The following is a 26862-nucleotide window of genomic DNA, read 5'->3' on the forward strand; positions in this document are numbered from 1 at the left end:
CTAAATTACACTTGACTTCTGGATAGTTTGCCTCTTTTGCTCTGGAGGGCTGGGCTTCATCATCTGTATCACCTGGGTGAAACCACTTCCTCCATTACTGGATGAAGAGTTAAGGTGCTGATTCAAGTGGACGTGTTGGCTTAAATGCCATTGCCTCCATTTTCTGTGAATTTCCAATTGAACCTAAGCAGTGAAGTAACAGAATATTTTGGTCAGCAAGTATGTGTAGAACCTTGCATTTTTGCAGGGAATCAGCACAATGGGAAAAGGAGAGACAGTTCCCCTTATCCAAAGCTTATGTTTGTTTCACACAAGATACTCTTTATTTAACCCCGAGTTTAAGAATGTAGGTAGGTACTGGATACTATTATTTTATTGTATTACGGTTCGAGCTGGTTGGGAATTTTCTGAACAAAGGTTTTTTCTTCAGAAAAGGGTAAGGGTCTTTGACAGATTTCCTATTTTTTAATTTTTTAAAGTTTCTAAATTATGAAAACACCCTGTTTTGACATTTTCAGAATGAAAAGTTCCCTTTTTGTGTTTGAAATGGCTATTTTCATTTAGAAATGTAAATTGATTTTATAATTTATTTTTTTCAAGGTTGATATTTAAGGGAACCATTTTGATTGACCTGATCCAAAATTGTTTTTCAGATTTTCAGTTAGTGACCATTTGAGATTTTGACTTTTTGGCTAGATTTGAGATGGGGGAAAGTTTTTGAAATCTCAAATTCTCTTGGGATGGGAAAACTGTTTCCGACTCTGCAGTAATTGAGGTAGCACCTAGGACCCATAGTCATGGACAAGACCCCATTGTGCTAGGTGCTGTACAAACACAGAACAAAGAGTTCCTGCCTCAAAGATCTAAGATGACATCATTTATTTGGACTCTAATAAAACTTTTGATAAATTCCCTCACAAGAGGCAACTAAAGGAACTAAGCAGTCATGGGGTGAAAGGTAAAGTATTAGAACCTAGTTTAGATAGAAACACCAAGGTGTAGGAATACATGGTCAGTTTTCAGTATGGCCAGTGATTAACAGAATGTTCCCTCCCAGGCCTGGTGTTTAATAATCGGGGGAAAGGGTTGGGGGACGAAGAGGTGGCAAGGTTTGCAGATGGTACGTACTTACATAGGTTACTCAAGTCTAAAGAGGACTGTGGGAACTTCAAAGGTGAAGCTAGGCAAATGGGCAGCAGGCTGACAGATGAAGTAGAAGAGGATTCATATGTGAGGAAATAATTTGAACTAATGCTCATTGCTGTGGTAAGCTTGAGCCTGTGGAGGTATAACTTAATAGGAGCTGTGTATGCAGAAAACTCACCTCGCCATTGAGAAAACAGTACAGCACAGCCACAATAAAGCCCTGTAAAATAACAGAACCATATCAAGAACCAGATTTAGTATTTTGGGGGCAGTTTTTCCAGATTAGAATTGATTAAAAAATCCAAAAGCAGATCAAGTATCTTGCTTCTACTGCGGCAGCTGGGATATTAGAAAGGGAGGGAAATGTCCTTTCTTTGATTAAAAGGTTATAGGTGTCAAATATCACCTGGAATGATCCGAGTGCTAATTCAAAAAACAGCTGAATTTCCATCGTGCCGCTGTTCACGTCCCCAGGGAAAAAAGCAAAGATGATATAGTGAATTCCAAAAAGCGGGATGAGAAGGAGTGTCGATTTTGCAAGTCTCCTAGGAGTAGAAATAAACAGGAAGATGGTATCATAAAATGGGAGAAAAGGGAACTATTTAAAGGTGAGGTGTTTACATATATATATATTTTAAATAATAAAGAGATAACCTACTTGTATTGGTTGAAATCATTTCCCCTTCCTTCTGGCGATTTGAGCTTTCTCATTAAGATTCTTAAAATATTTACAAAAAGAATGAAATTAACCTGTAAAAACAACAGACATGGATGACAGACGTCAGACTATTGAAATCTCTTATTAGCAGCACACTGCTGTGCCCTACACAGGACCTGCAGCCTGGCTTTACCCTTCTGATTTAACTAACTACATTAATCTCTAGGTTCTCCTAGAGGGTGACATTCACCTGTGTGCCACCTATGCATCATGTAAATCCTACTTAATGCCTATTTGGAAGATTTAAGCAGCACATAGGCCCTGTGCTGTCCCTCTGCCAAGGGGTTAATTTCATCCAGACACAACTAAATAGTGGACAGAATTCATTATCCAAACTTCAAGACAAATCACCAAAGAAAAGGGAGGTGATGCACTCCGGTAAAATGAATAGTTGCCACAATTTTCGAATATCTCCTGTTCAAAATTTGGCTCTTAGGGGGGCCAGCTGATTGCCCTGGCTTGATTAGACACAAGTGAAGATGTTCAGAGGAAGCCATTGAAACCTTTGACAATCATTATTATTCTGCATATAGGGGATCTTAGATACTGGATCCACATTAACTACAGGCAAAGCAGGCTTCATAATGATAACCATTGTAGGAGTGCTTTTGTTTTCCTCCACAAGGAGGAAAACCAACTGAAAATGCTGATCTGCTTCTTGGGCAGTGGGAAAGGGAAGCAATATCTTTCTCTGTTCATTTGGCCTGCAGACAAAGAGTAGAAATAATATGATATAGTCAGATACAGATTCAGTTCTCCTTTCTTGGTAAGAAGTAGTGTAAACCAGAGTGGAGCATGGAGAAATAAAATTCAGCTTATCTGTGTTTCACATCACATCTCCCAACGTGGATACTCTGTGCTCTATCCACTACGAAGCTAGTGACCCATTAATTTACTCACCTGCAGTGGCTTCCTCATCATGCCACTGCACTGTAGCTTTTAACCCTTTCCTACACATACAGTATTAAATGTAATGCCCTATATTAGGGGTCTCAGGTTAATTTGAGGAAACATGAAGGGGAACCTTTTTTGTGTTTTCCCCAGTGGACATTGCAAATAGGAATGCCCTTTTGTGTGATGTAGATTTGTTAAATGAGTGATTCCTTATTTTTATCCATGAAAATATTATTGCATTGCAGTGTATGTGAGCCATCTTCATAGCTATGTGTTGTGCTGCTCTAGGAGAGACACCCCCGTCCGCCCCAATACACAGGTCACTTTATTGCTGAATTTCCTGACCTGGCTGGAATTTAAATCTCACCCTATCTAGTATGAATGTAGGTTGTTGCAGTCAATGAACCGAAATGCTGTGGTCCTGCTACGTTTTCTGATTGGCTTGCCCAGTTGTCCAGCCTTCCATTCAACTTTGTGGGGCCAAGAGAGTTGTCTGGGTGTAAATGAGGGCAGAATTTGGCCCGGGATTCATATTGAAAAGCTAAAATTGGTGGCTGTGTGGGCTAAAGCAAGTTGGTTTGGGCTTTGCTGAGCGAGGCAGTGTCGGAGCGTAGGCAAAATGACTGTTGTGGTGAAAGCTTCCGCCCTTTTGTTTCTCCTCCAGAGCCTCCCATGGAACAGTGCAAAACAAGCTTCCACAAGCCAGTTGAAGTTCATGTGAAATCAGCAGGATGTGGAAATCTGATCCCCCTTAGGCTTTTGCTTCTTGGAAGGAAGCTCAGAGCTTTCTTTGTAAAGTTAGCCCTGAGGCATTAGTTACAGATGCTGACTCCTACTAAGCAAAAGTCACTGAGGCTGTATCACGCCAGTTAAGCCACATGTTTAAAATCATTTGACAAACAGTTTTAAAACACTTCAAGTGGGTGATCTTTGATTTCACAACATTTGGAAATGCACTTTGCAAGCACTTGTTACAGAACAGACTTACAAAAATAGACAGGACTACAGGGCCTCTAATGATCCACCAGATAGCAACATTGGTATTAATGTCCCAACACCTGTAATAAAAATAAGAAAAAAAAGATGTACTTTCTAGAACCCCAAATGCCAACTGCTTTCACACAGGGTCTTAATTTCTTAGCTCTTCAAATAGGGCTCTATTGCATTTTTCACAATATTAAATAATTTCCATTCAAGGCCTACTCCTGTGCCCACGGACATCAGTGGCAAAACTTCAATGAGGCTAGATTGCATCTGGACTAGCCAACATATTGCCCTTAAAATGAAGTACAATCCTATTTATCCAAAAGCCTTGGGGAAAACACCAGAAGCCATCAGAGAACCGAGGTTTCATTGTTCTTACAAGTCAGCTACAAAGTCGGGCTTTGAAATGGCTGTGCTCCAAGTCTCTTCCTGGAGTGCAAAAAGAGAAGGCCAGGTGGCTTTAAAGGAGGCATCTACTAGGTTTGAAAAAGCTGGCTGCCTTTGTAGATGAACCCTATTTAAAAAGAGTTTAAAATCATTTGGTGCATGCTGAGTCCCTCAGTGCCATCTGGCAGAGGGCACATCATACAATAACCCCCACCAGGCCAGACATACTCATTGCCACAACACGCTTTGTCATAATCTGTTTCTAAAAGGTATCATGGAAGGTATCATAGGCAAACCAGTAACACACCGGTCATTAATATCGTTGCACGATGTAGGTACAGGGGGTTGTATTAAGAAGTATGGAGGTGTGCTGGAAATATGTTCTTAAAAGGTATTTTGCAAACAGTGCATAAGCCCAGCCTGTCCAAGACAAAGGAATGTTATTTCACCATTTTCGTGTGTCTCCAATGTAATACCTCAAAGGACAATGAATAGTACATCTGCATAGAAGGGAAACAAAGCCAGCAAACTAAACAACCAGGCCAGGTGTGGGTGGGTGGATGTGTGTGGGGGGATACCGCTTATTGACCACAATGGGAGATGGAACTGGAACCCCAGTAACTCTTCCTGGATCTTGAAACAGAAAACAGGCTCTGGGAAATATAAGCCATCACCTTGGCATCCATCACCTAGGGGACAAAGAGGAAGCAGCACTCTTAGAGCTCATCAAATGTGGATCTTCTTGGCCTGAAAACCAAGAGCAGCTGCAACTGACTATAGGTGAGAAAACCTACTTAGGCAAAGATTGTAACTTGCTGAGGTTTTAGTCACTAGAAAGTGTGTTTGGTTTTCTTTCACTTGTTACCATACCTGTGTCTTCTAGTCCTACTTATTGTCACTTAAATATCTGTTCTTTGTCAATATGCTTATTCTTGTTTTAGTACAAATCCATCTCAGTGCTGTGTATTAAAAGAAAGGGTGAAGTCCTCAGCTAAACGACCAGGCTGGTGTGCAGGGGTGTTGGAACCATTGGGATAGTGGGAGTGCTGAGAGCCATTGAACCAAACTGTAAGCCCTGTATATAGTAAAAGCTGTTTTATCCGGCATGTTGGGAGAATAGGGGTTGCCAATAAGTGAAAAATGCCAGTTAACTAAAAGAGAGGGAGTTTGGCTGTGGGAGGCGGTGCAGAGCTGAGGGATGGGATGCGGGAGGAGGTGTGGGATGCTAGATCTGGAGGCTGCTCACCTCAGGTGGCTCCCCACAAGTGGTGACCTGTCCTGGCTGCTCCTAGGCAGAGCAGGCGGCTCTGCGTGCTGCCTCTTCCCACAGGTGCTGCCCCCGCAGCTCCCATTGGCCGCAGTTCCCAGCCAATGGGAGCTGCAGAACTAGCCCTCGGGGCAGGGTGGGGGCAGCATGCATTGCCGCCTGCTGTGCCTTTGCCTAGAAGCAGCCAGGACAGGTTGCCGATTGCAGGGAGTCACCCGAAGTGAGCGGCCCCCGGATCTGGCACACCGCATCCTCTCCCGCACCCCAACCTGCTTCCCCAAGTCCCCTCCTGCATCCAAACTCCCTCCCAGAGCCCACGCCCTGCATCCCCTCCTACACCCCAACTCCCTGCTGGCCCCGCACCAACTGGACTATAAACTGGAATTTATAACCTATAAAATGAAGATCAGAAATGCCAGTTTATAGAGCTTTCTGATTGGTGAAGTGCATAAAATAGCTTTTACTGTATAATGGAAACCACTTCAAGCCAGCGGGTACAGTAGCACCCCCATCGCCCCTAGTTCTAACACCTACACTGGTGTGTGCTCTGCCTCCTTGGAAGCAGCGAACTTAACTTCTGTAAGGGTCCAGTGAGAGGAACTGGATGCTGTAAGGGGGGTGGTTGTGGGCTGTTGGCATCACCCTGCATGGAGTAGTCAGGCTGGTGGAAGCCAAGATGAGGTCCCTGTGCTGTGAGCAGGCTGCTGGTGTCAGGGCTACAGGGCAAGTGGTGACAGAACCCTTTACCAGTCTGGGTGAACCCCCTAACGTCACAATTCTCAATCAGGGTTTAGGTATCTGCACAGCCTTCAGGCACTAACTGAACCTCAGCAAAGTGGAGTTTGATTCACTAGGGTTAAACAGTAATAACAGCTGACAAGGCTTTCAATGGGCAAATAATCGATGCAGCTGCCTCTTAGACATTTATGTTGCATGTTCCCCTATTGAGTAAAACTTGTATTTAATTAAAATGGCTTACCCTATATCTTCACATAGGTGCTTGGTGACGGACCATGCTATAACAAATATGGTTGGGGTGCCTGCAATGGAAAATCCAGTTATTGTTCTATAAACCTCTCACGGATAAATCAACAATCACCCAACCATTATTTTGACTGAAAAGATAACCAAACAGTACCCCATCCCAGGGCGATGAACCACCAGAAGAACTTCCTTTCCGAGAAGAAAGAAACAACCAGAAGGGTGTGGAGATACAGTCCCTCCACAAGAAGCCAACTGTAGTTAGCCATGATGCAATACTGAAAGAAGACCATGACGAGTTTACACCCAATCTGAGGAAACAGAGAGAGTATCATTAGCTTGTGTTGCATCTCCATCTATCTTCCTGCAGACCGTCAGAAGGTAAACATGGATGCACAATCATTTTTGGTATCCAACACTGAAACAGATTGGTGGGCTCACTCCAGGTATTGACAGGAAAGGAAGAGGGGTCGGTCCCGTGGGTAGGGCACTTGAGAAAGGTGGGTTCACTTCCTTACTCTGTCATAGACTTCCTGTGCTGGGAAAGTCACTTAGTCTCTCTCTGTCCCCCGTCTGTCAAACAGGGATAACAATCTCTCAGCAGTGTTGTGAGGCTAAATACATTAAAGACTGTGAGATTCTCAGGCTGTATGGCAATGGGGGTTCTATAAGTACCTAAGAGAGTTGCCAAATGCTGGCACTCACTGGTCCCTTAATTTGGCAACCTCAGTAGAGAGGCCAATGATTGAATGGATCATGAATATGCACGAGAACAAAAACCTTTTCCCCACCCTACTAGGTTGAAGCCCATCCTCATAGCTGACAGGTGGTTAGAGCTCCATGGGTTTGGTGTGAGGACTGGAGGCTGAACTGGGGAGCAGATGTAGCACTGACTCTCTTTCCATGGCCTCTACCCCCTTGGAAGGGGGAGGGAATAATGCATCGCTGCAGAGGAGGAAGCTTATGACTTTGTGCCTCCTAAGACAGCCATGGATAAAGGTTTCTTGCCTATGCAGGTGAGCTAAGGGCAGGCTCTGCATGGTCGAATGAGTGCTCCCTTTTCCTCTTCCGTGTGGCCATCTCCCACCCAATCACACACACAGAGGACAGAAAGCCTGTGACACTGCAAGATTCAGCTCAGAGCGTGAAATCCTGGCTTCATCTAAATCAATGGCAAAACTCTCATTGACTTCAATGAAGCCAGGATTTCCCACAGAGTTCTCAGAGCACTTCCCCCACCCATTTGGATTCTTCCTTGGGAGGAGAGAATAAAACCAATGTCTAGCCCAAAGTTGTAAAAGATGGTGATATTTTCAGCTTGACACAATTAACATGCACAATAAAGTGACAAGAGGGAGAGAGAGAGGTGCTTTTATATGATAAGACAACGCTTTCTTCTCCAGTAACTTGCTATGTTAAGGAAAGACCAAGGAAGTAGGCTCTCTTCCCTGCATAAGCATTTCCTTACAAACTGCCTTGATGAAATTCCAGTGGAAGGGTGGGGAACTGAAGATTCTGGAAGTCTGGGGGTTTACCGTGTGTGCCCCGCAGTAGTTAACGTCCTCAGAAGAAAATAAAACGGCGTCTTTGATTAAGTTTGACAAGGCTCGGAAAATGAAGGATGTAAACAGATGCATGTGGATGTAGTTCCTCGTACAACGGAGTCTTCTGTACCCAAAAGAGAGAAATCTCATGAAGTTATGTTTCTAGAAAGGGGATGGCTTATTGATCTCATCAGGCTTCAAAGACCTAGGCTACCAGGGCCTACAGATTCAAAGCCTAGCAGAATCAACTCAGCCCTTTGTCCTTCAAGGGACATCAGTGTTAATTCCATGCAATTTACCCATCCCAAGGGGTTCCTTTCGAGAAAATCTGAAAAAACAAAGTCACGTCTGCTCTTACAGGGAAGATATCAGGACACAGCCTTAAAAGTTGAGGGTAATATCTGTAATAGCTCTGGCCAACATTTCCCCTCCCCGCACATTCTGAACTGTGATGTGTGCCAAGCTGCTGCCCCCCACCCAGAGCTGGTTGCACATCAGTGGTGCTGTCTAGATTCTGGACTTGTACCCACAAATCTACTATGTGCTGAATCCCCCAGCAGCCAATTGGAAATCTGTGCCTCGAGGCTTAGGACGGACTATAATTTGCAAAGCATTTTGGGTTCCGAAGGCACTTTACTGATACATTATTTATGATAAATGAAGTTTATTTGGTTGAGTAATCAACAAAATCAAGCCTCCAGCGTACATAAATTATACATGCCTGGGGCTTAAATTTGTACTCTGTCACGCTTGTATAAATATGAAATACTGTACTGTAGCTAATGCAATTACTCTAGATTAAGGCCCCAAAAATGCATTTAAAAAAGGAAATGTAGGCTGAATAGCAAAGAAAAAACTTCCTGTGGGTGAGAACTATTAAAATGTGAGCTAGTCTCGTAAGGGAAGTATATGGTGGCAGCGCCAACCTTGGAAACCAGCCTGGCAAAAGCACAGAAAAAACATGCTTCGGGGAAGAATCCTGCACTAACAGGACATGGACTAGTGACCCCGAGTGCATTTCCAGCTCTGATTTCTATAACAATTTTGAAAATTTCACCATTTAAATTAATCTGAAAGCAAACAAAGGAATATGGGGCTTCTATGGATTAATCAGCGGTTCCGAACAAATGCAAACAAACGGCATAGAACTTCCCCTCACCTAAATGAGGCCAGGATTCCTAAGGCTACTGTCAGAGTCCCAAGGGAGGTACTATATCCAACTGTGTACATGGTCTTCAGTTTCATGAAGTAGACACGCTGAAAAGAGACATACATTTGAATCTTCGCTTTAAGTTTTAAATATCTCCTGGAAATCAGCCCATTTTGACGTGTTAAGAGAAGAGCATCCACTTTCTTTCTTTGTATTGTTTCACATCTATATTTTTTTCATAAACACGGGTAGTCTAGGTTTGGGGAAGGAGTGTGGTGTGCAAACTGGAGGATCTTCTGGGACGGACGGACAGACAGACAGACACATTCACTCAGACACCCCCCGCCTGACTCTCAATCTCACACTTGAACCGCAAACACCATCTTTTCTCTCTGCCACTAGTTTGAAATATCTCTCCCCTGAGATCATTGTTTCATGAAGCAACAAAATGTAACTTACAAACAATAAATCAGACTCACTCTCTCCTCATTGGCAGTGTTGTTCAAGTCATAGCCACAAGCAACATCAGTTCTCGGGAATGTCTCTGACCAACCTTCACTGGTGCAGTTTCGATGCACAAAACCTGTATTGTGGCAGCAGTAACAAAGCAAAGTGTAATGTCTCCCAACTGTACCAGGATGACTATTCCACCTGCTGATCAGTAACAAGCAAATGGCCATGTTCCAACAGCATGCAGAATAGTTCCCTTCTCGGAAGGCAGACAGCATAATACAGGTGAAATGTAGCTATCGGTCTGAGCATCTTTTTGATGTAGCTAGTAGCTGAACAGAAGCAAAATTAATCACCTGAGTGTCTAGAAGGGCTAAGAGCCTCATCCAAAGCCCAGTGAAGTCAATGGAAGACTCCACTGGCCGCAATGAGCTTTGGATCAGGCCTACAATCCTGTATTAATGAAGTTAATGGGAGTTATGCTATTGGCTTCCATGTAGGGTGACCAGATGTCCCAGTTTTATAGGGACAGTCCCGATATTTGGGGATTTGTCTTATATAGGCGCCTATTCCCCCTCCATCCCCTGTCCCGATTTTGCACACTTGCCCTCTGGTCACCCTACTTCAGTGGGAGCTAGATCAGACCCTACAGCCCTATACTGTTTGGCTGTGGGCTACACAAATGCTTCTCTGCATCTGTGTCTTCACAACAACTGAGATCAGCTGAGGTGTTTCGACAAGCAGTCCCTAGTCTTGAACAGCTGGGAGCTGGAGATGTGATTCTCAGCCATGGACACTGACTCTGGAGTTCAGGGACTGAGTCTGTTAACCTTTAGGCGCCCAGTGCAAAGCTCACCAATTCTTCAGTCTTTTTTCTCAGGGTGAGGAAGAGAATTACTGTGCATAGTGCATGCAGTTTATTGATGAGGTGGCGAGTTAATTATATTGATATTTGTCCAATGTATTGTGTGGTTCTTATGATATTGTTCACGCATCCAGGGACAGTTGTGACGGGTGCATTTTATTAATTGAAACATAAATAAGCAAAGCTGTTGTGTACATCTGGTGTTTGCTGGTTTGTGTTCTGGGAACAGCAAATCTGTGACTCATTGCACCACAGATTCATGCCCCGGGAGAAGTTTGACATTTTCCTGAAGATCCCTAGCTCAGAGGTCTGATTGCTTATCTCTGTCTGATGAGAGGACAAGATGTTTGACTTGCAGCAGTGAATACTGTTGCCCCTTTTTGACTTGAGAGGCTAGTTCAATTTTGGGGCCTTCAGGATGCTCCAGGTGGAACTAGAAACTGATGGATTCTGGTATTTTTCCTTGTTTAGCCACAAAGAGAGCATGAAGCCCTGCTCCTCTGAACACAGGAGGAACCAGAACCAAGAGGAGTAGTCTCCTAGCTCACCGCCCCAAGCCTCTTGCTCGCGCGCTCTCCCCAGCCCCTTTCAGGGTCACACTGCACTCACAGGCTAGCCTGCTGCCTGACTCTGGCTTTCTCACACACACGGCTGGCTCTACCATTTTTGCTGCCCCAAGCAAAAAAAAAAAAAAGGCTGCTCATGCTACTGCCCGAAATGCCAGAGCAAAAAAAAAGAAACAAAAATAAAACCTCACCCAGACTGTGCCTCCCCAAGAATGCTGTCGCCTTAGCATGTGCTGCCCCAGGCACGTGCTTCCTCTGCTGGTGCCTGGAGCCAGCCCTGCCTGCACACACACCCTGCCTCTATATCAAATTAGAGATATACCTATCTCCTAGAACTGGAAGGGACCTTGAAAAGTCATTGAGTCCAGCCTCCTGCCTTCACTAGCAGAACCAAGTACTGATTTTTGCCCCAGATCCCTATGTGGCCCCCTTAAGGATTGAGCTTACAATGCTGGGCTTAACAGGCCAATGCTCAAACCACTGAGCTATCCCTCCCCCTCTCTTGCTGCGCTTTGTCTATTCTCAATTTGCATGTGTTTTCTCACACACCTGGTCACAATACCCAGAGGAACCCAACCTGCCACCCACCTGGTGCTAGTTTCTGGGCAGATTCTCTTTTTTTGGTTTTAGGTGTGGCCCCTGAAGTGTTTCTTACAACTATCTTAAATGAAGGATGTATTTACACATCAGTTTGAGAAAGGTTTTAACTCAACCCATAACAAGGTTTCACCCAGCTCATAACAGTACAAATAGTGCCTCAGATCTGAGAGCTCTGTTCCGTCTGTACGAAATCACTGCTGCGATTCTGAGTGATGGCTCATCTCTTCTTTTAAAAACACAACTGTGAGTGTGTGTATTTTGTGTATTTTTATGGGATTTACAAGGAAAACACATCTGATTTGTGTGCATGTGTGCCAGCAAGAGTGGAGAGCTTAGTCCTGTGGAATTATAACATGGATACAAGTCTTTCTTATAGCAGTAAACCATATCTGTGGGTTTTCTACCATGTGGAAAAAGAACAGCACCTGCCTGACTGTATTACCAGGCTGTTGAGCAGCGGGCTTCCAGCAAGAAAATCTGAAGTGTGATACATTCCTTGAAACTTACATTCACAGGAATGTTCCTCAACAGTTTTTCCCTAGTGAGCATGCATATGTATGGATTTTACATACAGTAAATCACAGTGGGCTGGGATTTGCAACAAAATCAGAAGCAATCTATATGTGGAATTTCTAGAGGACCAATGTGGTTATGTGTATTGCCGTCACAGTGCTCAAACTTGTATTAGGCACCTCATACTACAAGAAAAAACTCCTGGTCTTGGCCTAGACAAGCTACAAGCCTACATCAGATCAATGGAGAAAAGTAACTCTGATTGGTTGCTGCTATGGCCATCTAACCCACATGGGGTGCTGAAGAGAAAGGTATTTTTGCCAAGAAATAAAGTCTAGGGAATAGCAATAGCCATGCACAGCTGTCAGCCAGGAGCTACCACTGTCTCATCTGCTCTAGAGCAGAGGTTCTCAAACTGTGGTCCACGAGCTCCATTCAGGTGGTCCGCAGATAGTTCCCTCTAAGGTGCGTGTCTGGGCGGCCACACATGACAGAATGAAGGGCCACCCACCTAATTAGTGGAGCCGTGCAGGCATGGCTCCACTAATTAGGTGCCTGGACCCTGGAGAAGATGCACATGTAAGGTGGGAGGAGGCAGTGGCACGAGAAGAGGGGGTGGGGGGAATTTGGGACGTGCAGGGCTATGACGGCCAGAGAAAGAGGCAACTTTCCCCAGCTCGAGCTGCGGCTGCCAGGGAGAGATGGCGCCTCCTTCCCAGCCTCAGCTTTGTGGCTGCTCTGGTAGGGGAGAGAACCTCCTCCCTCCCAACCCCAGCTCGGGGGCTGCTGCGGTGGGGGAGAGAGGGCACATCCACCGCATTAGAAAGGTAAGACTTAGTTAGCTAACGGTACAAACAACATTTGGAAAGATCATTAAGTGGTCTGCTGATACCCTCAGCAATTTTCATGTGGTCTGTGAAAAAAAAAAGTTTGAGAACCATTGCTCTAGAGATATGGGATAAAATACTGGTGATACTGAATCAAACTCCCAATGACTTCAATATGGTCAGGATTCCATGGATGCCAACCTCATCAGCAACCATTCTCAGGACAAACCCATTTGCTCTTCTCCATCTCTTGTTGTACTCTTCCAGTGCAGAGACATGACTCAGAAGGCCATATTCAGCTTCTCAATGACCACAGCTGGTTCCTGACAAGTTTTGTTTTCCTGGATGGTATCACATGGTTTCCATTTTCCCAGTGGTTCTAAATTAAGCTATCACATTTCTGCAGCAGGCGAGTCCGGTAAGATCCTTCCAATACTCAAGGGAGAGAAGGAAAAGCAACTAAGATGCACACCCTGTGAGATTTTTGCACTGGCTCATGCCTTGTGGTATCCCATTGGAGTCAGCAGTATTATATGGAGAATAAATCAGCACAACATTTGGGCTGCTGCACCAGACAGGACAAGTCCGATATACTGACAGCCCATCTACATTTTGTCCTGACTTTACTATGACCCTTGAAAAAAGGCTGTCACTTAAAGATCGGGTGGAAAGAAAGATGCCTGATACAGGCTTTGAACTCCTTGGGTGGCAGGAATTAGAGATGCGCCAGATATTAGATTATTATTTAATTTTTTGGAAGTCTTTGCTCCAGCTAATGTCTTTGGAAAGGTCAGGTTTGAGTTTTGAGTCACATTTTTCTAAGTTCTGCTGCAGCACATCAGCAAAAAGGAGAAGATGGAGCATTTCTTGACAATCCACATCTTCCCCACTGCCTCCCTACCCCGTCTTTCCCTCTCAGCCTGCCTACAAAGTAGAGTGCAAGTGTCCTTGACTGTAGAAGCAGACTGTGGTGTGTTTCTGTCAGACAGAGATAAGCAACATTACCTTAAACCAAAATGCAGTCCTTAGAAGTGGGCCTATAACTGACAACCCAGAGTAGGAAGAAAGGCTCTAAGTGTGTCAAAGAGGACAAGGCATGATAAAGGGCTGGGGGGCTGAGTGTGCCCAAGCTTTAGAGGCTTAATCAAGAAGGAAATTTAATATTGATGTACAGGAGCATGGTTTTAATGATGCTATTTGTTTTTTAGGAAATATGTATATTTTGGGGAAATCACGACATGCTCTCTTTTATACTCTGCTGAGACTCCATCCTGAATGCGTGTGAGACTCAACATGCAGATCTGGATCCGACCTTCACTCATACGATATTTGGGTCCTGACTTTTGTTTCAGCTCATTACACAGGTAGGGATCAGCCAAGATGTTTGTGATGCAGAGACAGATCTAGATCCCAGTGCTCCAGGATGTTTGGATTGAGGATTTGGTTCAGACCCATCAGTGTCCCTAACGTGGTTCTTTTGTATTTGTGGCTATCACTATTCTTTGTACCTAAGTGGCTAAGAGAGCAAACTTTTGGCAGTTGTTTTTCTTGCAAATAAACGAATCTTGTGTATATTTGGTTTCCCCCTTAAAATTGCATAAGACAGAACAGTAAACATTTTAAGAGTTTAAATGTATGAGTCACAAACAAGTCATAGTATATGTAATAGAACAGAACGTAGCTACAGTGGAAATAAACTGTTGTTGGTTTCAACCCAAGATAATAAATGAACAGAGATAAAAAAAAATTTAATGCTAGTGGACATTGTCTTGTGATTCTGTTTTGAATCCACTCGCTTTGATCATTGCTTATTATTAGTGACTCACTACAATTCAGACACTTCGTATATTAGCAGCAAATTAAGTTTAGAATTGCTAGAGTTATGGTTTCCATTTCCTCCAGATAACAGAATGCACCCATGATTTCAGATAGTAACCTTTGGATGTACGACCTGTGTTCCACTCCAAGCACCATCCAACTTTTATATTTATGCTACTGTTTTCTACTGGACAGACTAAATATTGGACCTTCTCAAGGGTTAGCAGCCCCCTCTAGTGGCTGAATTAGTGGCTGTGCTTTTAGCATACAGAGGCTCCTGCTTTTCCAGCCAAAAATCATCATGAGTAGAGCTGGCTGTGAAATAGTGTTCCCATCCCATGAGAATATTCCCCATTTCCCCATTTTGAATCGGCATGAAAAGTTGATTTTTTTTTCAAACTGAAAATAAAACAAAAAACAGTTTGGGTCAATTGAAACATTTTGTTTTGAAAATTTCAAACATTTTGCTCCAATTTCAACCTTTTTCCTTTCCTTTTTAAAATTAGGTATAAAATAAGTTATATTTTTCAAATGAAAAGTCTTTTGAAATGAAAGAACAAAAAATGTTCTTCATCCCTGTCTGAGCCTTATGGATCACCACAATAAAAAGAGAGTAGTTCGTTTTATTTTTGTTTTTAGTCAGTTTCATTTTCAAGCTCTCCTGCATTAGTACAATGATGAAAATATTCAGGCTGCAAACACCACAGAATTCTGGTCATTGGCCTTTAAAAAAACGTGGAAACAATTTTTCTGAGTTTAGGTTTTCTAAAAATGAAATCTGACCTGAAAGTGTCCCCTTTTAAAATCGAATTACAGTGAAAGGATTTTCTTTTAAATTACTTTATTTTACCTTTTTTTCCAGTAAGCATTTGGAAGAATTCTGGACAATGAGCATTGACAGTCTGTCCAATTGACGAAGAAGGCCAGCAGCTCATGTTATCCCACATTCCAGCACATCTGCCTATGTTGTAAGAACAGAAGCATCATTGACCATATTCCCTGGACAGTCACATCTTCAGAGAATAAAAACATTCAGTACTGTATTCTTAAAAGCAAGTCTGAAGCGCTTTAAGGGGGCTTTAATGCTTCTATTGAAGACAATGATGTCTTCATCCCCTAGCTACAGGTAGTTCCCTTAACTCCTTTGGACTGCTTGCTTCGTCAGGATGAGGAAGAGCTGGGGCCTGATTGAAAAACAGAGGGAAGTCAATGGAAGTCTTTCCATTGATTTCAATGGGTTTTAGATCACGCTCTTGGCCCATGCTCCTTTATCACAATAACGGTTTAATGAATTTTTTGGGTCACCTCAGCCTTTCTAAAACTGCCCTGTGGAAAGCATCTAGTCTTTTACGTACAAACCACAATTCATTTGTATAAATACACAAATGCACACCTTGACTAATATGTTAAGCAGCTACAAAATTATATTACAGAAAAAGCCAGAAGATACTGCATTGATGTCAGATTTGTACAAATGTAAATGCTGATTACCATTTCAACACCTCATTCATTACAGCTGAAATTGTGTTAGAGTGAATAATGTTAATGTACAGCATTCTGGGCTCAGCTGTGGTTCTCGATTGCTTTCCTGCTGTAAGAGATCAAAACTTAATTTAGCTATTCTAGAAAAGCAATTACTGTGATTATAAAGTAAACGAATTACACCGGCTAGTCACAAGTTAGGGGGAAAGAAAGATCATTATTCCCTCCCAACTACTAGTCAAATCTGACAGAGGGCTGACTAACGACATTATTTCTTGCACAAGCCATGCCTTTGAGACTGTACTGTTTGAACCTACTTTCCCACCAATTATTTCAATTTGAGGCCCGACCTTTATTGATTAGAGATCCCACTTGCAATGTATTTAGTGATGTAACTGTTGTGACTTTTTCTCTGTACTGCATCTTTAACTCACTAAGGTTTCTGCTCTCTGCAATGACTGGCAGACATTCTGAGTGCAGACTGTTAGCAGAGAAGAACACACCCCACACTCTTTGTGCTCTCTCTCTCTCGCACACACACTTACTTTTGTTCTTTCTTGTTTTGGTGCTTTTTTTTTTTTATTTTTTTTTATATATAATTTTTTTTAGATATATATATCTCCTACCTAGAACTGGGAGGGAAAAAGGAAGGTCAGGTCATCCCCCCCTGCCTCACTAGACCAATTTTTTTTGCCCCCCCCCCTAAGTGGCCCCCTCCAATTGAACTCACAACCCTGGGTTTAGCAGGCCAATGCTCAAACCACTGAGCTATCCCTCCCCCCTGCTCTCTTAAATGCTCTCTTCATTTAAGCACAATTCATTCAAATTGAAATGACCTGTTTTGCTATTTGTGTATGGAAAAAAGTTACACTTGCTTTCACTCAGTTATATTCATTTTAGCCACACTTTCCCCTCCCACCACCAATGTAACAGACTGAGAAACAAGGCAGCTGGCACGATGCTGCATTTGCAGACTAAGGGCTCAATCCTGCAAGGTGCTGAACGCCTTGTTGAATGGGGCTGGCTGGAAAACAAGAATTACATTTTGTGAAAAATTTCCAGATTTCAAAATTTGTTTTTGTTTTGTGATGCAGAAGGAAAATGAGACTTTTGTAAAAAAAAAACGTGAGAGAGAGAAAAGTGCTTGGCAGTACTCAGTGCTCAGTACCTCACAGGATCAGCCTCCATCAGACCAACACACATTTCTAAATTCCAGAAATGCATTTGCCATTTTTCAATTGATTTCTTCCTGTATGACAGTGATCACGTTTAGAAACAAGTAGCTTACCCACAGCCAATGGCTTTCAGCTCTGATAAATGCCTCAGCTTGAATGTTTATCTGACCTAGCAAATGTTTATTTCTAAGCAATGTAATTTAACTACTGCAGTTCACTCAAACCATACATTAACCCCAGTGATGTTTATGTTGAGATCTGCTGTGCTGTCTGGGTTTAAAAGCTCTGTGTCAACAGAGCTGATATAAAACCGGTGAAACAGACTGTTCTAACTCCCAAGTATCAGAGGGGTAGCCGTGTTAGTCTGTATCCACAAAAACAACAAGGAGTCCAGTGGCACCTTAAAGAATGGGGTTTTTTACCCATGAAAGCTTATTCCCAAATAAATCTATTAGTCTTTAAGGTGCCACCAGACTCCTCGTTGTTTTTGTTCTAACAATATCAATTTAAACACCAGCAAGTCTGTAATATTGGGAGATGGTTTTCTCTAGGGACGATGGAGGGACAGACAAACAAGGTTTCACTACTTTTGCCCTTGGACATATAAAGCTGGATTCTCATGTGGACAAAGCTGTTGGAATCTAGATGTAGCTGGCCAGCTGAGAAGTGCCTCCGAAAGGCGGGATCTCTCAGCTGCTGTAAAGCTGGCATACTGGCTCCTGTGGCAACTACCCATCCCAACCCCAGTGTAAGAGGCATGTCAGAGTGAGGGCAGAGCACCGCTGCATTCTGCTGATTTTCAGCTGGTGTATGCTCTCTTTGGGCCAATAGCCAGCTAACAAAAATTAGAGCAGCCCCGTAACTGCTCTGAATTATGCCAGAATGAACAAAGATCCCAGTTCCCTAATAATCTCCCTCCCCGGTCACTCTCCTGCACCAAGCACATTTCAGGCAAGAAAGAATCCCCTTCCCTCCCCCCGCCTTATAAACTGGAGTGTAAAAAAGAGTGTTATGGTAATTAAGGGTACGCCTACACTGGAGGTGTAATTTCTAGCTTGAATACATACAGATGCTAGCTTTGACCTAGCTAGTGTGCTAAAAATAGAAGTGGAGCTGTGGTGACGTGAGCAATGGGATGGGTTAGCCGTCCCGAGTACAGCCCCACCTGGGAATACAGGTACTTACTCGGGCAGCTAACCCCTCTCCGCCAGTGCCACTGTGGCTGAACTTCGGTTTTTAGCACTTGTACATCCACCTGAGCTGGAAGTTGCCCCCACCTCCAGTGTAAACACACCCCACTGGTATTTGAGTGTAACTCTCCTCCCTGAAACAGTGGTGGGGAAATCCAAAGGGCTCCTTTTATTCACACAGTAATCTACAGAGCACGGCCTTTCACGTAGATGTTTTGTGCCTGCTTCTGGCACAGCCCTAACATCACAGAAAGAAGCAATGTGCAGAGTACAGTTAACTAATCCTGTTTGTTTGGGCTTTTTTAATGGATGTTAGTCATCAGAAGGAGAGCATGCCCCCGACAGAAGCTCTTTCCCTCCCAAACCCCCACTCCATGCCCAGCTACTCCCTCATTCACCAGGTAGAGCTTTTACAGAGTGGTTTGGGGTAGGTATACAAGAGCAGGGGGAGAAGATGGGGGAGCCACACCCTGCATAGCTGCCTTCCTCTTTCCTGCATGCTTACTCCTATTATGTCCACCACAGGTTATCCAGGGTTGGTTCCACACTGCACCAGCCTGAGGATCACTGCACATGTATTTCTCCGCACAGGTGTCAAGCATAAAATCATGCAGATAACAAAAGCATGAAGCCATTAGTGCTGGCAGGTTCCCACAACTTCAGCCTTTGCTGGATGTAATTTAAATTATCCTCACTGATATTAGAAGCAAAAGGCCACAGCTCTATTTACATAAGACACCAAAGTAATAACAAACCATCATTAAACCACGAACAGGAGGCAGAAAATACTGCTCTTTAGTTCAACCACTGTTCTGAAGTCATTACCCAGGAAAAGGCACACAGCCACCCACACTCACTTGCCTGGGTTTTCTTTGCCACTCTAAAAGGGTGACTGATCATTCCTATCACAGAGTCTATTGATTTATGGGAAATGCTCTATTCTGACTTCCATTTGCAAAGTTACACCAAGGATTGAATGTGGCCCTTTGTTTTTAACTGGTTTCTTCACAGTTGTTTTTCCAGTAGTAAATCCCATGTGATGATTTCAAGTAAAAAATGGAAACAGGCCAAAGAGGCAGTTTTCAGATCTGGATCCAGGGTAGGTTTAGACTAGATTTTGGGATTCAAGTTGGAGACTAAATCAATATTAGGTTCTGGATTTAATGGAACCAAATCTTGCAAAATATCCTCATAAGCTTTGGGCCCCAAATACAAGACTTCTGCCCTCTTGGGACAAACAAGAGGCAGGTTCTGAACACCTCTAGAAATCAGGCCCTGAGCATCTCATTCATTGGGGCAACAAAAATGGAGGCACTCCACATTAGCGGTGCTTCTGAACATTTAGGTGTCTAAATGTCTTTGGGGCTCTGTTTCCTTACCAATAAAATTATAATAATAGCACTTACCGACCTGACAGGGGGTTGTGAGGCTTAACTCATGGATGTGTATGTATGGTGCTTTGAGATCCTCCGATGGATCAAAGCAGGTGAGAGGATGGACTGTGAAAAGGCTCCTGCTCCTAACCACCGTCCTCTTCAATCGCTGGCAAATATGACCAGCCAAATATGAAACAAGTGACCTAATATTCAACTACAGGGAATGTCTTGGGGGAAAGGAAACCTATTGTGCTTCCATGAGACACAGCATGAGGGCTCTGAAAAATTAGATTGTGCCATAGAGTAAGTCCTCCAGGAAGCATAGAGATGCCACTCTTCTTGTACACCCTTTATGCATCCATTTAGTTTTCCTGTGAGGAACTGCATGCTGGGTAATAGAAGCACAAAGTAGCTGAGGGCAGGCTTGGTCACAGGCTGGGGCTGGAGAGTAGTAGTGGGTTTGTTACCCTGTACACAGTAACTGTACACCCTGTACACATTTCTGTACACAGTTGCCTTCCTAACGAAAGGTTTCTCTTAAGACCTGTCTCCTTGTTAGTAGGATACCACTTGGACAAACCACCGTGGGTAGCAGGGCTGGGGCCATGATGTTTTGTAGGCAGCTGTTCATATCTACCAAGCAGATCTCTGAAGCACTGTACTTCATCCTTGAGCTTCCCTTAGTTTTCGCTCATCCGAACCTGCTGAGAGTTCAAGCTGCCTTCCCTGGACCAAGGGACATAATAATAAAATGAGGGTGGGAGGAACTAAACACCCAACAAGGTGGGGCAAGGAAAGTGCTTTGGACTTAACTATCTTGAGTAGCTTTGTATCATCTGCAAATTTTGCCACCTCACTGGTCGTACTCACGCTAAAGGCAAAAATCTGCTCTGAGAGCCACATGACAGATCTTGACTGATATGCTGTTCTCCCTATGGGTCAGCGCTCCCATAGATTTTCTATGAAAGTTTAAGCCTATAGAGAGGAATAGTGTTAGATCGCACATCCACGGTGATGATCTGAGGTTAGAATTTTCCCCAGAGATCCACCATTTACCTGAACTCATGAACTGGTCATTTTCAAATGTTCTGTTCTGTCCTTCCTGGGACAGCATCTCAGCACAGAGTTCTTCTTCCTTCCTCAGGACAAACAGCAAGTCACATACTGGTGGGGTAGCCTTGATCTGCACATTTTGAAAAGAAGTTGAGTTGTTAGACTTTTTCTCTTGAAACATTTGCTACCCACAAAACTCTCCTTACATTAACATTGTCTATACAGCCCCATCATCTGATTGTGAGTGACATTTCCCTGAACGTATCAGAGGGGTAGCCATGTTCATCTGTATCCACAAAAACAATGAGGAGTCTGGTAGCACCTTAAATACTAACAGATTTATTTGGGCAGAAGCTTTTGTGGGTAAAAAACCCACTTCTTATGCCCAAATACGTAGTCTTTAAGGTGCCAGCAGACTCCTCGTTATTTCCTTGAAACACAGCATATACAAATAAACCTTTTATTTAATAGTATCCAAGCACTTAATGATTTACAGTGGGCCTGCTCCCGCGTCCTGACATCAATGAGTTCAAGTTTGGGTCCATTATACTCTAAATACTGTATGAGGAGCCCAATTGTGTTCTGTTACACTGCAAAAACATCAGTGGGGTCTTGGATTGTGCTGGTCTAACTGAGTGCTGAGTGTGGCCCTACAGAACACTAGACCACAGAATTGCTGGGCATTCTCTAGGCCAGCCTTTCACTTGCAAAACTAGGCCAAATTCTATCGCTTGTACACATACAATCCCATGAAAGTCAACACTGTGCTCATTCATTCAGAAATCTTGCTGCAAATCAGTGAGGCTGCAGGTGGAGACGTGAGTGCATAAGTGCCACTGAGAGATTTGTGTAAAATTCATGGCAGTGGCTCTTTACGACTCATGTAAGTTTCTGAGCACTTTCAGCTTTGACTGAAATGTCAGTCAGCATTGAGAACCTTGAAGGAGAGGATAAGTACCTTGTACAATAGGTTCCATAATGATTTCTAGTGCTGAGTCTGTTCTAAAGAACAGGAGTGAAATCCTGGTCCCATTCAAGTCAATAGTTAAACTCCCATTGACTTCAATGGAACCAAGATTTCACTCAAGAATATTTCCTTGATATTTTCTTCCTGAATAGAGTTTGCTCTTTTTAAAAGTGGATCATCTCTCATCCAATTGGTCTATTCTATTCAGTATTTCCTTCTTTTCCCCTTCCATTGTGCATCATAATACAGACTGAACCTCTCTAGTCCGGAAACCTCGGGACCCGATTGGTGCCAAACCAGAGAATTTGCTGAACCACAGGAGGTCAATGCAGAGTGCCAGCAGGTCTCCATAGGTGCAGAAAGTAGGGATGCAGAGAGTGCTGCCACCCGGGATCCCAACCCCGGCCACCCGCCCAGGGGCTCCAATTATGGCCTCTGGTTCCAGCTACCAGCCCCTTGCCTGGAGTCCCAGCCACCGGCCCCAGGTCCTCCCCCGCCCTCCCAGAGCGTGAACACTGCGAATCAGCTGTTCACAGCACTCTGGAAGCACTGGGAGGGAGGAGGAAGAGTTGGTAAGCCCAGGGCTGCCAGTGTGTGAGAGGCACAGGGGGAAGAGGGGCAGAGGGGGGAGCTTGGTGCCAGTGGATGCTCCGCACCCACTAATTTTTCCCCGTGCTCTAGCCCCGGAGCACCCACAGAGTTGGTGCCTATGCCGGACCACGGATATTGCCAGATCAGGGAGTGCTGGATTAGAGAGGTTCTACTTGTACAATGAAAGGTCATTCATTCATGTATGAGAAAAAGAACTTTTTGGAATCACAGAGGCAGAGAATAGTCACATAAGAGACAAATAACTATTCATGAAATTGGAGTTTATAAATCATTAGATCTATAACAAAAGCCTTCCAAAAAGAGGGATGCCTTGTTGGATTTAAATGTGTAAAGAAATCAAATCATAGTCACTATTTTCTGTTGTTAATTTTAGATTGCATTCAGTCATTTCTGAATTTTGTTAGGTGCCTTTTTTAATAAAAGTATTTTTATATCCAAGTCAATTACATTATTAAAGAAGTTTAGTACATTTTCAGGACTTAGCAATACAACCCCAGCAGTCCTGTTAAGATATATTTGTGCAATAGTGTTTCAATTCAATGCAAAACATTAATTAAAAATAGGAAAATCACTTTCAAGAACTGTTAAAGCAAATAGTGAAAATGGCCTAGAATCTTCTACAGTGGATATTAACTATTCTAGGAGCTGGTCAGCAGATACAAAAAATAAATATTAATGACTAGGTTAATGATATTTTCCAAAACAGTATCATTTTTTTTCTTAAAACATCATACATCATCTCTGGGTATCATTTCCTTTAGGTCCCCGAAAAGTTATTTTAGAAATTAAAAAAAAAAATCTTTCTCTGAATTTACATTTTTCTATCCCTAGAATGTTTTGGTCTGCTTTTAATATATGTGTTTGTTCAGCAACTTATTAGGTATCTGGTTTGCCAGAGTAACTATTCCCTCATCAGCATACGTTGTACATATAACATTTAATTTCTTAAAATGACGGGTTTGGGGGACCAAATCATGCTCATCTTACTCCCATGAGTTGTGTCATTGGCTTCAGTATTGGTAGCTGGATTTCACATTCAGCAGATAGTTAAGGAAGAATTCAATTTCTGAGTTACAGACTTTGTTTCCAACTAAGAAGAGGTTCTGTTGGGCCTGATCCTTCGTTCTTTGATGTCAGTGGAACCTGGAGTATGCAAGGAATGAAGGATCTGGGCACATAGTGGGGCCAGTTCTGTGATGTGCTGAAAACCTCCTGCAATGTCCTGAGCACCCATTAATGCAGTGACCAGAGAACTATACAATTAATCTCTCTAGTGTCTACAATACACAAATTCAAAGGAAACAGCCCGATGCTGCATTCCTTATATCCCATTGACTTTGAGCCCATCCAGTTTTCATTTCCTTGTACATTGCCTCTTTTCATGTTAGTGCAGCATGCAGCACACAAGCTAGTGTTTACTGAGGGAAATCAACATTTAATTCCAGAGTTTCTCAGTTGCTTTCCTAATTGCCTTGACTTAAATAACTCCTCCCTCCCTGAGCCTAAGTTGTTCCTCTTTGACAGGGCAGGGGTTCCCAAAATTTCATACAGGTTCTAGGTTTTAATTTACAAAAAAAAAAGTTAGTTCTAGTTATATAGAGAATGTTCCCAATATAAACAGCTATAATAATTAGGTGTATGGACATTTTCAATAACAATCAAGAATCCTTTTCCAGACATTTTTAAACTTATGAAACTGTCAGATCTATACATATTGAATGTAAATAGCAGCCATGGCTATATATAGCACATTGAATGTAAAACAAATCAGTATGTTATTATGTTGTATGATAGTCGGGGGGTTGGTTTTTGTGTTTGAGCGGGATTGAAAGAGAACAAAGGATTCTTGGACATGAGGCACAAAAGATATAGGTGGTAGGTAGAAGTGGGTGGCTGGAATCACAGAAGAAAGTGGGTGCTTTTGGAGTCCTCAATAAAACAAAATTCTAGAGTACCCCCAGGCTAGAGCCTAAGAACCTGAAAACAAAAAGAAGAAGCTGGCACTACATGAAAAGGATGTTCACTATTTTTATTGTGGAAGCTGATTGAAAAGCAAAAAGTCAGCAACCTGTATTCATCATGGAAACAGAATGCCTAGATCCAGCTTAATACGGTGGCTCCCAACTTCTCCAGACAACGGTAGCCTTTTCAGGAGTCTGATTTGTCTTGCGTACCCCCAGTTGCATCTCACTTAAAATCTACTTGCTTACAAAATCGGACATAAAAATATCAACGTGTCACAGCACTCTATTGGTGAAAAATTGCTGACGTTCTCATTTACCATATAGTTATAAAATAAATCAACTGGAATATATTGTACTTCCATTTCAGTGTATAGTATATAGAGCAGTATAAACAAGTCATTGTCTGTATGACAGTTTAGTTTGCACTGACTTCGCTAATGCTGTTCCTGTAGCCTGTTGTAAAACTAGGCACCTATCTAGACGAGTTGATGTACCCCCTGGAAGATGTATCCCTGATTGAGAACCACTGGTTTAACTCATTCTCCAGCAACCATGGGCCAAATTCCTGGCTAGTGTAAATAATCTGTTGCATTGACTGCAATAAAGTTGTACACAGCTCATCTTCACCAAATGGAATAAAATTATACTCATCTGCACCAGCTCATCTTCGCTTACCCTGGATGTATTCAGGTATTGATTTTATACTCATAAGAAAAAAATGGTGTAAGCTGACCAGTTTGCCATGATTTTGCCCCAGGTTCAGCTATCCTTTGTAACTAGTTGATGGTGCGACACAGGTGTACTGGAGGGTGAATAATGGGGTAAAAACCCAATAATTTTAGGAATCTTATGCAAGCAAACCAAAATATATGTTGTAAAGCATGTCAGAATATTACATTCTTCCAGTCTGAAACAAGCAAGAAGTTAGTAATGCTGAATATATTTTTTAAAATGTACATTTTAACCGGTTTCCCTTTAAGCTTATGGCCCTGATTCTCAGCTGATGCAGATCCGTATAGCTCCAGTGAAGTGCATTGGCCCTTTATATAAAATTGCCTTGTAGATAATCACTCGTTCACCCACAGAGCTTCAGGTTCTTTACAAAAGTGGGTAAGCATTATCCTCCCCAGTGGAAGATGAGGAAACTGAGGCACAGAACATTGCCATGTCTTGCCAGGGTCACACAGTGAGTCAAGCAGCAGAGCCAGCAGTAGAACCAGGACTCCTGTCGCCCAGTCTGGTGTTCTCTCGATTAGACTATGCTGCCCCATGGAACGTGTGTATTTATTTATGCCACGTGTGATTCCAGGACCTATAAAATAAACAACTGCAAATACTTACAATTAGAGTTGAAAACCAGAAAAGAATCACCAGGATGCTCCACATGGTCAGTTGCTGTCTGTTACCTTCATCCCTATGCAGGAGAGATCATCAGGCTATTTGGGTGCTCTCCACTGTTGCTTTCTCGGTCCCTTCAGTTTCTTTCACATAGTTCATCTTCCTTGGGCTCTCCTGGCTGGAATTAGCTTTTATCATCCCGAGCCAATGCTCCTCTCCTGCTGCTGAACCCTAGATAGAATCAGCAATGACAGCAGCACCCCCAAACTCGCCTCCTGCTTTGCAGCAGGATCTTGTCCCAAGAATAATAAGCACCTCCGTTGAGCATGTTCCTAATACCGTCCTCTTCCCTTCTGTGCTATTATTCACTGTTATCGCTGCAGGTCGGTGAGGAATGATCATTCCTCATGTTCCAATTGATAAGGGAACAAGCAGGGCTCCTGTGTGAGATGCAAGTTTCACAATGGCAGAGCTAATCTGTAAAGGGGAAACAGTAATTACCATGGGGCTCGGAGATGCACACAGCCCAGGAATAAGTGCCCTGCTGGGAAACAGGGCTGGCAGAATGTGATTCAGGCTGCGTGAGCCTTCTCCGCTGTGAACATGTGTTTCCAGAGAGCGTGCAGATGGGACAAGCGCAAGGAGAAATCAGTAGAGTGAAAGAGTTTCTATAGAGGAACTGTCACTTACCAAGCAGGTGGGGCTGCAGGCAGCAATGCACATTAAAGGAGATCTAAAGGCAGGGGCAAGCTTCAGGGGTGAGAGTGGAATATGATCTGCTATTCACACCCCCTAAGGGAAGGAATCTAAATATTCCCTGGACTCCACCCTCAGCCACTGGAGCTCGTAAAACCTCCAAGGGAACAGTTCTATTTTTTTTACTGCACTACAGATTTCAGGTCGCCATCACTTTCATACACCTGCTGTACCTTTTGGTGAAATGTAGATTTGTCCACCCTTCTCGTGCTCCTTGCAGCGATTCCAGTGCTCGCAGC

The 26862-nt window shown here is 43.2% G+C and overlaps 1 protein-coding gene and 1 long non-coding RNA gene across 2 annotated transcripts; one reads left to right on the forward strand and one right to left on the reverse strand.

Moving 5' to 3' along the window:
• Window positions 1–26007, reverse strand: SCTR (secretin receptor). Its single transcript, XM_039494745.1, has 13 exons — window positions 25871–26007; window positions 20990–21116; window positions 15561–15671; window positions 9551–9654; window positions 9081–9178; window positions 7913–8045; window positions 6535–6688; window positions 6376–6436; window positions 3747–3816; window positions 1805–1896; window positions 1553–1691; window positions 1325–1366; window positions 1–183 (listed from the first exon to the last, which is right to left on the reverse strand). Exons 1-13 carry the CDS (start codon window positions 25913–25915, stop codon window positions 1–3), a joined length of 1359 nt encoding a protein of 452 aa, XP_039350679.1. The 5' UTR covers window positions 25916–26007.
• On the forward strand, window positions 11672–16751 carry LOC120374689. Its single transcript, XR_005586206.1, has 3 exons — window positions 11672–11795; window positions 14101–14256; window positions 15573–16751. It is a non-coding gene; the product is annotated as an uncharacterized LOC120374689 (long non-coding RNA).
• Window positions 26008–26862: the final 855 nt, after the last annotated feature.

This window comes from Mauremys reevesii, linkage group 11 (genome assembly GCF_016161935.1).
Source record: "Mauremys reevesii isolate NIE-2019 linkage group 11, ASM1616193v1, whole genome shotgun sequence".
Classification (NCBI taxonomy): Eukaryota; Metazoa; Chordata; order Testudines; family Geoemydidae; genus Mauremys; species Mauremys reevesii.